Source organism: Pholcus phalangioides, unplaced genomic scaffold, assembly GCF_987345545.1.
Source record: "Pholcus phalangioides strain wild (caught in Gottingen) unplaced genomic scaffold, Ppha-v1.0 ptg000011l_1, whole genome shotgun sequence".
Taxonomy (NCBI): Eukaryota; Metazoa; Arthropoda; class Arachnida; order Araneae; family Pholcidae; genus Pholcus; species Pholcus phalangioides.
In genome coordinates, this window is record NW_028301604.1 from 4,906,165 (window position 1) to 4,921,474 (window position 15,310).

The 15,310-nt window shown below is 33.9% G+C and overlaps 1 protein-coding gene across 2 annotated transcripts in view; it reads left to right on the forward strand.

Moving 5' to 3' along the window:
• Positions 1 to 5,800: 5,800 nt before the first annotated feature.
• LOC149079971 (adipocyte plasma membrane-associated protein-like) overlaps positions 5,801 to 15,310 on the forward strand; it is a 33,230-nt gene continuing 23,720 nt past the window's right edge. Inside the window, exons 1-4 of one of the 2 annotated variants that reach the window (XM_089238889.1) lie at positions 5,801 to 6,022; positions 7,646 to 7,755; positions 11,677 to 11,789; positions 14,604 to 14,693. In XM_089238889.1, the coding sequence (XP_089095015.1) occupies positions 11,693 to 11,789; positions 14,604 to 14,693 (187 nt within the window). In that variant the 5' untranslated portion in view covers positions 5,801 to 6,022; positions 7,646 to 7,755; positions 11,677 to 11,692. The remainder of the gene's footprint in view (positions 6,023 to 7,645; positions 7,756 to 11,676; positions 11,790 to 14,603; positions 14,694 to 15,310) is intronic. The other variant, XM_089238888.1, reaches the window with a different exon arrangement.

A 15,310-nucleotide genomic window follows, 5' to 3' on the forward strand; every position in this document is an offset into this window, starting at 1 on the left:
CCCTCTTTCCCCCTCTTTTTAAGCATTTTCTTAAGGCGCCCATACACTAGCGCGCCGATCTTGCAACGCACGACCCCCTGCAGTGGATCTAATTCGCTCGTGGTTGCACAAACTTCTTTTGTGTTCGTTGAAAAAATCGATTCCAGCTGGGTTCGGTGAAAACAGCTCAAGAATCATTCCCAACATCGTACAAATTACTGAACAACCAATTGCGAATGTTTTCATTGCATGATTCGCGCGCTAGTGTATACGCGCCTTTACATTTCGGGGACCAAACCCCCAAGTTCCTCCTCTCGCTACGGTTTGCTTCCCCCACCAGTAATTCGTCGAGAGCAGTCAAATAAAGGCAAGGAAAGAATTCAGCTTCTCACTTGTCGAAGGCATAAAGCATCATAACCCCTAACACCCGCCTAGTACCTGTTCTGATAGTCAGGGCCTCCCTGGGAACATTGGAGTAGGTATTTTGATATAAGATTCATTGAAAGACTGGTTATTTGTATATAAATAAATGTAGGTATTTTGATGTTAACAAGGTTCAGCTGGCTCGTCAATACTGGCATAATTAAGAAAGACGAAATAACTCTGGACCAAAACACGGGAAAAGTATCTTTAAAAGCGGAATAATGTATGGTCAAGGAATTTTGTTGGGTAAATCAAGGTGTACGGCTTTGGACCATGGAGGAAAGAATACATTTTCTTCCCTCCATGGCTTTGGACGGATGAAAAATCCGTTTTTTTCCAGAGTCCCCAGGGCAAAAACCCTTTCAACCTCCCACTAGGGTCGTCAATGAGGCTTTTCGTATAGACGTCATAATCATCATCAGCATCACTCCGAGGGACAAACACTGGATGATCCCCATAGAGATCAATGTTGAAATTGCCGATTTTGGCGTAGAAATACGGAAATTCAGTGGGGTTTTCCACCACATCAACAATTTTAAAAATTGAACTGAATTTTTGATTTTCGAAATATTGAGTTCGTTTAGAGATACAAAGCTCAGGAAATTAAATATAAAATAATGAGCCAGACCCCCTTTTGAGGTGGATATCCATACAGTAACATTGATTTCAACTTTTTATTTATATCTTCTCAAGCACGAAAATGAGAATTGATGTATCCCTATTGTCTTATATTATTTAATTGCATCAATCCATATAGTTTAGGATGTTTTGAAATTAATTATGGTCCCATAAAAATTACATTGAAGAAATTCCGCAGCTTTAATCAAGCATTTTTGAAGCAAAAACAGGCAGATCGATAACTTGAACTTAGAAAAACAATTCGAAATATCTAGCTCCCATTGAAAAGAAAAAAAAACGATCCATTTTCTATGTTTCTTTAATTTAGATTTGTTTCTTTCATGAGTCGCACAGGAAGTCACCATATGGTTACCTTGTATGTCCCTCAAGAAAAAGGGAAAAAAATATCACGTGATCCAAAAAGCCTCATTGAGACTTTGCACCCGGGCAATAGATGAGCTCGGGCCGCCTCTACCAACACCTTCTAGAGCAAGCCTTCTGCTTTAGAAGGTATTGCCTCTACCCGCCCCCCCCAAAAAAAAGAGTTAAAAAAACATAAGAAATTTGTAAGATAATTTCATATTTATAGTCATAATTATCAAAACAAATTAATAAGTTGGGAAAATAATTTTGATCTTGATTTCAGTAAAAAATAAAGATTTAGGTACAAGTAAGCTCGGTTGAAAACAGAGGAAATAACGGGACATTTTTTAAAATAATGTAGGAATGGCCAAATTAATATAGAAATACGAGGAAATATGGGTTATATATTTGGAAGGGTGGCTTTTGGGCTTTGCAACCCGTTCGTCCGTACGGGTAATGCAATATGATGTTATGAAATAATGTAATATTGTTACGAAAAAAATTTCTTTAGAAAAATTTCCAAACTACAGAAAAATCGAGTTTTTTCCCCTTTTGGAGTAATTTTAATATTTGTGGGACCAATCCTTGAAACAATTTGAGATAGGTACTTTTTATTTAAAAAAAACAACCAAAAACATTCATTGAATTAGTTTTGAAGCAAAGAGATTTGCTGTTGCTAAAAGGCTTAATGTTCTGCACTTACAGCAACTTCTGAGTGGTGAACTAGTTAACCCTGTAAGCGGCACAGCATAAATCATTAAACTCCTTGTAAAATCCCATATCTCTTTTAATGGAATAGGCTTTCTTCCGATTTTAAGAAGGTGCAAAGATAGCGGTATAGGAAAAAATGTTCCATTGAGAAATCAACTTTACAAAATATCAGGGTTTGTCAATACTGTACAAAACCAGATAATTCGATCAGGTGAGATATCTTGTTAATGCCACCTAAACGGTCAAATATACTGTGTGTAGTTCATTAGTTTAATAATTTATCTACATTAATACGAATAATTTTATTCAAAATTTGTTGATTGCAACTTCTAAAATGCATGCTTCCAGAGATAAAAGTTTCTTTGGTATGTCTAATTCATTACAGAAATGGGATCTGGTTCAACCTTATTCTTCTGGGGGGGAGGAAATCTAACCAATAAGTGTCCAATCTTTCTGACCAAAAATCTCTCCAACACAACCTTAATATTATTTCCAAATGGTGCTCAACCTGGGAATTACCCCTCAATTTCTCAAAAACTGTTTTTATGAAAGTGACCCGTAAAAGAATCCCTCACGAATTCCCCTATTCTATAAACGACTCTTTGATCTCTGAGGTTTCCCAATATAAATACCTGGGCATTATAATCTCTTCCGATCTCCGCTGGAACCTTCACGTTGATTATATCTTTAATAAATGTCTCCAAAAACTGTTTTTCCTTCGCCGTAACCTAAAATACTCCACTCGTCATGTTCGTCACTTGTGCTACCAAACATATATTCTCCCTGCCCTATCCTATGCCTGTGAAGCCTGGGACCCCCACACCCAAACCAACATGGACAAATTAGAATCTATCCAAAATAAGTCCACTCGTTTCATTTTCAACTGTTGGTCTTCACATGTCTCTATAACGGAACTCAAGCGACAACTCAATATCCAACCGCTCTCCTCTCTTCGACTTATCTCTCGTTTAACTTTTCTTTACAAACTCCTCCATGGGGTTTTTAATATTGACACATCCAATATTCTAATCCAACATTCACATTTCTCTGTTAGACTCAATCACTCCAAAAAATTACAGCCCATCTTTGCCTCTTCAGATTGTCACAAATTTAGCTTTTTCCCAAGAACTATTATTGACTGGAACAACCTACCATCAAATATTGTAGATTGCCCTACGATTTCTGAATTTTCTCGTACCATCAATCAACACTTTTGCCATATATAATTTCGCATCCTCTTGTGTAGGATTCGGCCAAACAATATTGTATAAATAAATAAATAAATAAATAAATAAATAAATATTTCCGTAGTTAATATATGGAAATGGTAGCTGGCCGATGAGCCTAATACAAGTTTACGTATATGGGGTATTCAGCAGATGAAAACCATTTTCAGTTATACAATTTCGTCGTAGGCAGTGGCGGATTAAAGTTGGTCGAGGAACGGTGCGCCCGCCGTTAAATCCGCCTCTAGTCGTAGGGTACAATTTCATTGTTCAATTTCTTCTCTAACATAAATGGCCTGAAGTTATGAAAGGGCTGTATCTACATGAAATTGTGACACTGAAATCGTCTTTCATGCATATCCATGATTAAAATTATGGGAAAGTGGGGAAAAATTATGGGAAAATAAAAAAAATTAAAAAGTGAAGTATTGATGTATAAAGTGAATAAATATATGATAGTTATGGAAAAGTGAGTAAAAATTTAGGAAATTTTACTGTTATGATGTCGGTTTTTTTTGTTTATGACTCCCTGAAAAGAAAGTCGCGTGCCCTGAAATTTAAAATTTATCCGCAATGTTATCTCAACTTTATTTTTTGGTCAGATTTTTAATACTTCACCAGCGCCCTTGGTGAATCCAAAATAATGTTTAGATACTTCTGTAATAAGTTCGAAGGCTCTTGATTGCATTTAGTTGCTTTGGATTTGATCTCGATGGGATTTACTCAGGGCCGCTACTGGGGGGGGGGAGGGGGGGTAGCAGGTGGGCCTCGTGCCCCTGGCGCTGGACCCGAGGGGGCGCAAATTTCATTCTGAAACCTCTCTTTCAATATTACAAGGGTGTGTCAAAATGCGTGCTTGCCCCGGGTGACCAAGCATCTAGTTGCGGCCCTGGATTTACTCGACGAATGGCAGTCAAAGTGTCCAAATGATGATTCATGCTTTTTAAACTAATTTTTCAAAGTTTTAAACAAATACACATTGACATTGTCATTCTGGAGTCACATTTTCGTTTTCAAGGATGAAAAAATCCTTTCATAGGTTTCATCATCTCATCATTATGTATGATAAAATATCTACTTCATTTTCTTACCCAAGTGGGAAAAAGCCCAGATCACAACGCTTCCTTCTGAGGCTTGCACAATAGGTGTAGTAGAATTTGTTCCATTTTTTTTCTTAAATGAAATTAATTCTTCATTAAAAAAATCGATTGTAATGTTGGTTTTATTTGAACATAATTATGTGTGGGCTGTGGGAAGAAAATCATTCAACACTTATTTTAATTTAATTTTCATGTCAAAATGCGCGTCTCTCGTGGACGTATCACAAACTAATAAGCTGATTAGTTTGTGAATGAAGAGAACAGGGGTGATAATTTTCTATTATATTCATCAAATTTACCGACTTCAAATAGGAATTATGGATAATCACCGATGAAAGTGATGGACACATTAAAATTCACCATTTACAGAGGCGATTGGTGATCAAGATTCCTCGAAAGACTGGTTATATTTTTCGAAGTGATGATTACAAGGAAGAAAATTCATCTCTGCCCCCACGGGGACTCGAACCGTCTCTCATTTGTCAGACGAGTACTACCATGGTAAATCACCCGTCCGGCAAACAATGAACCGGAGTTCGAGTCCCCGTGGGGGCAGAGATGAATTTTCTTCCTTGAAATCATCATCTCCAAAAATATAACCAGTCTTTTGAGGAATCTTGTACTAACAAGTGGACAGGACATTTCTACATATTATGCATAATCACTGATTTACCACTTTTCCCGTAACATTTAGCGATAAAAAATAATTTGGAGTGAAATAATCCAAAAGCATTCAACATTCAACATTCTAGTGATAAAAAAAAGTAGTTGAACTTTCAGAATGTAATGTGGATACAGCCCCACTATACAACTCCTACCTACTTAAAAGGAGAGGTAGTAGGGGTAGAAAGAAAAAAAAAGAAATTTAAGAGAGAAAGCTTGGGTGCGCTTAAATGTCACCGAATTCCCCATGTGCGGATCTGTCTATACACCGTTTGTAACATTAGTTTGGAATCACTCGGTACATAGTTTTCTTTTCAATCAATCTCCTAAAATGAAGTTAAATCTCCCATTCAATGCTCCTAATGGAAAATTTTTGAGAGAGAGAGAGAACTCGTATTTCATCAAAAAACTACAAATTGTAGAAAAAACGTAGAAAATTTTCCATAGCTTTATCAACGAAATAGGAGGAAAAAACACCGACAAAAAGAGCATTATATTTATTCGTCAACGGATAATTGACGAATAAATTTTCCTATTATTTGTTTATAAATCATTCATAAAAGTCAATAAGAAATTAAGCCTAAAGTTTATCTAATTGTACGGCTCTTTACAGAAAACATGATAAATAAAAAAAAAAAATTCTCATTTATTTCTTCGCCAAATGGATTTTTGGCCAGTTTTTTCTAGTACGATGGGGGAAGTTGAACCTGTTTGAAGAGACTGTGCGTTTTGTGTTATCACGGCAAATACGTACGCCAACTGCTGGAGCATATCTTGAATGTAAAAAAAAACAAACCGTTTTTTTCTTATCTAAGCGTGTGCCATGATCTTTTAGAATTCTCCCTTTCAATGTCAGCTAGTTAGGGGCCACCTGCTTTGGTTGCTAAGCTAACCGTAGTATTGATAGAAGCCTGTCATGGGCGTTCGTGTTTATCCAAAGTGAGTAAATTTCGAAAATTATACTTGACTGTCTTTTCTTTATGCCAAATATTATTGTTATTATTTTTACTTTTAATTTTTATACTCGATTTGACTCGTAATCGGTTCTATTCATTTTTGTTTTTTTCCTATTATGATTTCTATCATCACGTACGATTGCCATATCTGTTGATTAAAGTTCAGCATTATCAGTAAATTATTATTCTGAAAAAAATAAATGACAGAATTACTTTTTTCAGTGAATTATTTCTTCAATAAATATGTTATTTTTATAAAATAGAAGAAAAAAAATATTGAATCTAATTGTTTGAAAATCTACATAACAGTTATTTTATCTATATTCAGAAATCAATTGAATAATAAGTCAAAAAGAATGTAATTTCTATTGGGAAGGGGGAAAAAAACGTTTTTCTCTTATCCAAACAAAACAGCGTAATTATTTATATCCAGGTACTGTTTGGTAAAGACAAGTATAAAAACTTACGAATTATATAAAGTAAAAAAAATTAAATTTATCAATTTATGAATTACTTTGGAATATATTTCATGAAATAGATTTCTCGCAAGTAAATCCAAAATAACGCGAGTATAAACTAAAAACTTCTGAAATTTTTGAATTTTGCATAGATCATAGACGAAATGAGTAAAAGTTTCTTGGGGTCGAAAGTTCAATAGCGAAGTTCAATATTATATAAGAAATTCAATATCATGAGTCAAAGCCTCATAATATATTTTTATTATATTAGTTAGTGTAATATAGAATAAACATCGTGTTGTGCAATGCAGACTGGAAATCATTTCCTAGTAATTTTTCCTTACATTTCGATTTCCTCAGTCGTTTTCTGTGATTATTTCATAATGGTAGGCATCTGCTTGTACCGTATACTTAATATGGAACAAAATTCATCGCGTATGCTTACTCACAGCAAGAAAAAAAATCATTCCGAAGATTGCTCTCTAGAAATTTCGATGTGAATTTCTACATTTTCACAAATTTGAATTCGCAGAAAAGAATATTAGAGATGCATATTTGAAAATGAAGGGTCGAGGGAAAAACGATGATAGTCACGATTTGCTTATTTTTTGTAAAACAGAAGACAAATGGGACTATCATCGTTCTTCCCCATTGGTTCTTATTTTATAATGTGTTTTTGAGGGGACTATCATTGTTATTCCCCCTCACTCATTCTAGATATCGGTACTACACCTCATAAACCAACAGATGGCACCATTAAATAATTTTCGTCAAAAAATAGACTGTCATCATTTTTCTCCCTGACCCTTCATACAGGGCCGCAACTGTATGAAGCTTGGTCACCCGGGGCAAGTGCGCACTTTGGCGCCCCTTGTAATGTTGAAGGTAAGGCTTGAGAATGAAATTTGCGCCCTCTGTGGTCCAGCGCCCGGGGCACGAGTCCTGCCGGCTTCCCCCTAGTTGCGGCTCTGCCTTCATATGTTATGGTAATTGATCAGAATATGGCTGTAGGGAAAAAATGATGCATATGCATAAAATTATGTCGTGTACCATGTACAATGAAATGCATTTCCCAATGTCTATAAGTATGAGAAAAGTTTTTTTGGAATATTCATCAGTTTTTTTTTCTGGTGATAATCGCATAATAGTTTCATCTTTCTTAAAGGACATGGAAGGAATACTTTTTAGCAACCACAGCAAGTATTTTATTCCTTCTGCATTCACCTACACTCTTAGATTTTCGTCCTACTCCTTACAGGCAAGTACTTTTAAAACTAAAATGTTATATGTTGAAATGATATAGCAAGATAAAAGTCATTAACTCTCTTAAATACTATTAATTTTTTCCAATAATGAAGAGAAAAGTTTAATTTTTCTACAAGTAATTAATTATTTTTCAAGAAATGTGATGAATATCAAATCAATGAAGAATTATCGTAAAACTATTGCACTCATTTGTTTTAGTTTGAGATTATAAGATGATGTTTTATGCCGGAGTTTTCACGAATACGCTGAGTAAGAGAATTAAAATGATTTTTCCTGAATCAGCGATATAGCTCCATCATGTCATTTCCTTTTTATTTCACCACATCACGGCATGAGCGGAAATACGAGAAGGGGGGGGGGAGGTGTGAGGGGGGGCAATAACCCCCCCAGCGTCAAAGGTGGAGTTGACTGATCTATATATCATGTATATATGAACTGACATCATCATCATCGTGCCCCCCCAGACTTCCAAGTCTATCTCCGCCTATGCATCACGGTCATTTTATGCCCACAAGCACCAGCTATAGGGCGATGCGTGTAACTAATTTCGTATTGTTGCATGGAGACCGTTATTTCTTTCAGGAATTACAATTCATATCTGTTTATTCGGACATATGTACGCTTACCACTCGATTGCCAAGCATTTTTCATGCTGGTGTGGAACTAACTTGTATGAATCAATTACTTTGCGTCATGCCGGTTGAACAAGGAAGTATCAGTTCAAAAACCAATGACACGAGATCAATTAATTTGACTATAAACCTTGCGATAATCACTGAGTTCATCACGATCAGGTTTGTTATAGCTATTGTTTGTAAATTACCCTTCACCTTAGGGGACTAGGAATTCTTGAACAAAGTAGCAAGTAGAGCGAAAAGATTGACTGCATTCACCGAGCCAGTCCCATTCTAGATACGAGATAATCAGTAACGCTACTTTGTTTTCGGCTGTAGAAACACCGAGATCTAACAGAACTTGTGGGTTGATACGAATGACTATCAAGACATGAAATTAACTTAATTCGTACGTTATATGCGATTCGTATGTAATCCATTCATAACATGGGCATCGGAAGTGTTTTAGATCTGGTACTCGGCTTCTCTAGATCTATAAAAAATTTGTTTCGAATTGCACTGGTTATACAGGGCCTTATTGAAGACGTGCAAAGCCTTAAAAATCTCTCAGAAAATAAATGTGTTGAAGTACAGTCGAATTCCGTTATAACGAACTCCAAGGGACTGAAGAAATCACTTCGCTGTAACGAAATTTCGTGATAAAGGAATTTCTGATTTTACGAATTTTAACATCTGCTAAAAAAGTTAGTTGTAGCTGGATTTGATTCTAAGGGGAAAAATGTTTATTTACGTTATAGATAATAAAAACAATATGAAGTTAAATTTCAAAAATAACACAAAGCAACTCAAATCAATTAGGCATTGAATTTATTTTTTTGCACGTAGGTTTTTCCTTGTTATTTTTGAAACAAATGATCCGTATATATATATATATAATATTTTTTAGCACAAAATCCTCAAATTTTAATCACCCGTGGCTCCCTTGCCCAATTCATGATTTATCTGCGGCTCCCCAGAATAGTTTGACAGACATTTCCGCACGCAGGCTTCAGAAAGTTGTTTTTGAATTCATTATAACAGATTTTTCATTTCATAATATTGGAATTTGCAATACCCACATTGTTCCTATGTAAACTTATTTATGGATTAGAATGGTTTTCTCTCATAATACCGAAATTTTTGCTACAACGTTATTTGTTAAAACGGGATTCTACTGTAATATTACTTTCCAAATATAAAACTACCTTCTTTGTGATTCAAACTACAGTAAAAAAAATTCGGATTGTAAACTTTAAGGTAAAAGAAAAGAAATGCGAACAAACATTTTAACAAATTATCGATATCACAGCCACACATGCTCTGCAACGAACAAAAAGTTGTGGTCGTTAATTTCTTATCTTCAAACTGGCTGCAGTAATGAACGCTTTAAGAACCCTTTGCACACATACAAAGCTACGCATTTAAGTTAAGCTTTAGGTAAGTGATTTTGATTTCTGAATTGATTCTGGGAGGGATCCCCTTTTAACAAAACATTGTGGATACCGTAACACTTATAGCAATGCATCTCCGACGTTCCTGATTTACAAGGTGGTAATAGGTTGTTATACGGTTAGTTATATGGTATATATACAATAAATGGGGTATTTCACGAAGATTGTTTGAAAGAAATAAAGATTTCATTGTTGATGCTAAAGTTAGAGTGTGAGATATGTGAAAACATTAAGAAATAGAAGAAAATTCAGTAGTGATAGTGACACCTGTATAATGTAATGTGAAACATAAAAATTTAAATTTTTAGATGCCCTTTAATCAACAAAAAATATCAAACAATAAAATTTACACCTCTTTCTGTTATACCAACAGAGATTTACCCGATAATATTTAGATTAAAATCCGTCTATATATCAGTGATTTAAATTTCTTGATTTCATTGCCACGGAGTAAAATTCTTTCGATAATAAGAGAGAGACGGCAATCTTTACTAACTGACATTTCTTGAATTTACGAATCGCAAAAATTTTTCGAGTTTTACATTTCCACCTAATTAATTTTTTATGCAGTTGCCACTACCACAGCTGAATTTACGTTTTTTCGTTGATATTTTTTATACTTTATTTTAATTCTAAAATATTTATTCCTTTGGAACAATCTTTGTGAAAAAATCCTATGTTATATGTTGTTGAAAATTTTGTTTTAACCCATGTAAAATGGGAAGAAAATTCATTAAAACAAGTGTAGTTTAGCAATTTTTATAACAAAACAAGAAAATGGCCAAGCTGACGGTGCCGAAAAAAAAGGAATTATTTTATCATCGGGAGGGTTAAAATGATATTTTTGCAAATTCGTACGTCTCCTCAAAAACCTCTACTGGTGTTATATATAATAGAAATATTTCCTCTCCTCATGAGTTTAATGTTTCCTCATAACTATGGGATCTCGTAAGTCTAGAAAATGTCTAACATGAACACGCGATTACAAAAAATTTCTTTAAATTATTATTACATGCATAAAACGCATTTCCTTAAATAATAATAATAATAAAAATTCTTATTACGCAGGAATGATTTAACGTTCCCTATTATGCTATCCAGTGTAAATGCATCACTGCTTGACCTTGCATAAAAATACTCTCTCCTCTCTCAATTGCAATACCAGTTTACTCGAATCACATAAGGAAGATTAGGTCAATTCAAGGCGAAGGACGGAACACAAACACTTGTTTTATTGAGCTTTCTACAACATAAGGTCACTCGACCGAAAGAAAACGAAAAAATTCCCTTTTTTTTAAATGAATTCGTGAGCATATGTGCATGCATGTTCTAAAAAACACGTGAATGGTGTTTGGGATAGCTTTTGGGAAAGAGAGAGAGTGTTTTGGTCTATAACTTATACATAACATTCAGGAAAGAGAATATTAACCCATAAGGGTAGAGGGGGGGACTTGTGTCAAAGGGGGGAAAGTGTTTGAAACCACAACTTTTCCCCACTTTCCCCCCTTTGACACTTGTATTCAATTTCTGTACAGTTCGAAACGTTTTTTAAGTAGAAAATACAAAAGTGGAAGAAGATTTTATTACATGAATGCATAAAAAAAGGTTTCAAAAAGAAGTTACTTGTTTCTAAACATTTGTCTGAGGAAAAGTTTCTTGCACGTCACGGTTTTATAAAAAGCAAAGTTTTGATTCCCCAACTGCGTAATAACATTAACTAAAATAAATAAAATATATGAAATATTTACATTCAGGTTCGGCAATTCTGCAATCAATTAATTAATATTCTTTCCTTTTTTAAAATACTTTGGTGCATAATTTTAGTGAACGTCCGATTATTCTTTCCAGAGTATCTTTCTTGCCTATGAAAGGGGCATTAGAAGTTAATCACAAGCTTACGCAGACTGAACATTTATACGAGAATGTGTTGATTGGACCAGAATCTATTGTTGTGCATGAAGGTAAATATCTTTTGTACAAGAAATGTATATAAATTTTATAAAATAAATTTAGTAAAACGTTGTCAGATGCAGTAAAAAATTTATTAATTTTTTATAAAGTGGTAACCAAAGCTAAAAAAGACGCGGATAGAACTTTCCACCCTACTTATTTTATTACAAAGAATTAACTTAATTTTTTGGATAATACGGAAACTATAGTAATGAAAAGCAGACCATTTTCTTTCCCGGGGCAGCCTAGTTACTGCTTGCACATGGGCAACTTTTACCCAAAATGCTTTTTTTTATTAGCTTAAGTAAAAAAACTCTGTTAATATATATATATTATTCAGATATAGGCTACATAATATGATACCCTATCGATATATGAAAGGTTGCCAGAACTTAAAAGTAGTAGTAACATTGGGTTTATTGGTTAAGTGAATCTGTGAAATAAAAAAAAAATAGGCCAAATTATCCCACATTTACGGTGTATTGCGTGTAAATAATATTATATACAGTCGAACCTTGTTAAGACGAATTCGCTTTATACAAGTTTCGCTTGATATGAGTTAAATGTTTTTACGTTTGACATCATCAACTCGCTTTTCTGAGGGTTAATATTAAATTCGGTTAGTACGAAATGTTTTTGGTGTTTCTTCGACCTCGTTTTAACGAGGTTCGGCTGTATGTTATATAGAATGGGGGTGCGCTAACCTTTTCCCAAGCCGTGCCAGAATCAAGATTATTTTCGATGATCGTGCCACTCTACGAATTTTATTACACAGATCATACGTCCCGTTTTTACGGGACATGTACATTCCGTTACTGCAAATATTGTTCGACTGTCCTCTTATTTCCGTAAAAATGTTCAGTTCGTCTCTGTTTTGATTTCTAAATTTTTGAGCCATATATTCGACTATCGCAATTCAGATTGTGTATGCACATGTATCATCTTACCTACACAATATTGGGCATAGACAAAAGAATCCCCTCCCTAATAAACTTTGTAATAAGGCTTAGTCTAGCCCACCCCAAGAATTCATGGATATACAATATAGTTCTATTATACAATCCGTGTGGACGATCCTGAATCTCATATGCATGGGACATCCAGCAACTATGCCCAAAGATGAAAAAACCATAAGAAATGCACTGAATAGGAAGGCATCATTAGAGCCCGGATTATATGCAAATGCATATGTGCACATGCATTTGCATATTTTCGCCTTTTTTAGCATTAATGCATATAAATGCATAAAATCAAAGAATTTTCAGTATAACTGTATATTTTTGAAGGTTTGTTTAAGCCCACTCAATTTCCTTCATAATTTTTCAAATAAATATTGTTCATAATATTTTCATAACATCTGTTTTTTTCCCGCAGATGAAATTTAGTGAATCAGTACATATTTATAAAATATTTTACGAATATTAACCGTTTTATTGTAAGGCTATTTCTAGATGTCAAAGTGTTAAATTTTTTTTAGAAATAGTGTCGAAATTCTTTTGCTACTGGTATTTTCGGTATCGAGCGAACTGAAAATTAAAAAATAATAAATATGTGGAATAAAAATATGTAGAAGTTATTTTTCCATATGCTATATATATATATATATTTGCATGATTTTTTTAATGCATATTTCGCAAATTTTTGACTTTTTCCAAGATTTTTAGTACAAATTCTGGAGTGTTTAATACATATTTTAGGATTTCAAGCACACATTTTGTTATTTTAATTATATTTTGTATTTTAATTATATTTTGTATTTTAATTATATTTGTATTTTAATTATATTTTGTATTTTAATTATATTTTGTATTTTAATTATATTTTGTATTTTAAGTGCTTATTTTTGCATTTTTAAGTACTTAATTTTGCATTTTTAAGTACTTAATTTTGCATTTTCTGGTGAATATTTTTGCATTTTTAAGTGCGTATTTTTGCATTTTTAAGTGCGTATTTTTGCATTTTTAAGTGCGTATTTTTGCATTTTTAAGTGCGTATTTTCAGAGCATATTTTGCCACTTTTTTAGTGCGTATAATCCGGGCTCTAGTCATCATATACAGTAGTAGTTATTTTAAGAGGGCCTATCTACCGTACTATATATAGGTTTGACAGCCTATATCTACAATACCATCATTCTCAAGAAAATGATTGTTTAAAAGAGTTGGACAAAAGGGAATTCTTTCTTTGATATTGAAAAATGGAATAGAATTTCTTTAATTTTCGAAAAGTATTCGCGTGCCACCCCTTATACATTGGTGTGCCGCGGGTTGGCCACCCGTATTATAGAACGTAGCGATGGCGTGAATACTTCGACCGTGCAGCCATCTATCGGTTATTTTATCATTCACTGGTTTTTATTCTCTCTTTAACGACTTCAACTTAACAAAATTAATTCGTCATCGCGCATCTCTAAAAAGTAAAAACATATATATTTTAGGGAATTTTCCCCGTGTAAAATAATGAAAGTTCCATTAATTCGTTCCCTGCTCTAGAAACATTATTAAAGGATCATTAAAACTTGAAAGGATTAGTGCGTTGTGAGTTATTTCATTTTCTTAAAAATGTCTCTAATACTAAAGAATAATTTTTGTATTGTCAAAAAAGAAAAATTTTGTTTTTTAAGCAGTTGCATGAAATGTAGGTGAAGATTATTAATTAAATTATAATTTACGATCTTTTAAAATATGCAGGAAGAGGTGCCGTGTATATATGGTGAAACCTGTGGTTCAATGATTTAATTTTTGCTTTTGCTTAGAACGGAATTTTATTGTTTGTTTTAAAATAAGAAAGTCTGACGTCGGTATTTTTGATCATGCTTCATTTTTAGGGAATTTGTACACAGGAACGGCAGATGGAAGAATAATGAAAGTTACGAAGGACAAGGTCGTGGCCGTCGCACAATCTGGACAAGATTGCCGTAAGTTCCTAATTTATAGGGAAAAAAATATTTGAATACTTCGCTGATTTCTCCCTTGAATAATAATTATTGTCATAAATAAATAATTACTATTAATTGAATGTTCTCTCATAAGGGACTTTATTTAAATAGGTTCCATTCTCTCTCTTTCAGTCTGTAATAAGGTATAGTAATCGTAATCACTTTCATTGAGTTTCGAACATCACAGTTTTCGCTTGATCTCCATCTATTGGAGTTTGAAAATCTGTGGGTGATTTATAGAAAACAAACTTACTAACCAACTGACAAACAGACACTTGAACTTGATGAGCTAACGTTAGCTTAGCATCACTTGAAAGGGAAATGATTTGTGGCGTCTCTTCTAAGATGATTTCCATGCATATACGTGTCCATTCGATTCCACAAAATTAACTTCAGTAGTATGAACTACGACGAAAGTCATTTGCAGTGGCCATGATTCATAATGTTAAGTAATTAAATATGCATTATGACCATGCCGCATTGATCCGTCGTTTTTCATCTCGCATCGTAGTGGATCATTTTTTGCAAAAAAGCTGCCAGTAAGGTCAGAAGTAATTCGCGTATTATAATTTTTCGAGCTCTTATTGCCAGCATAA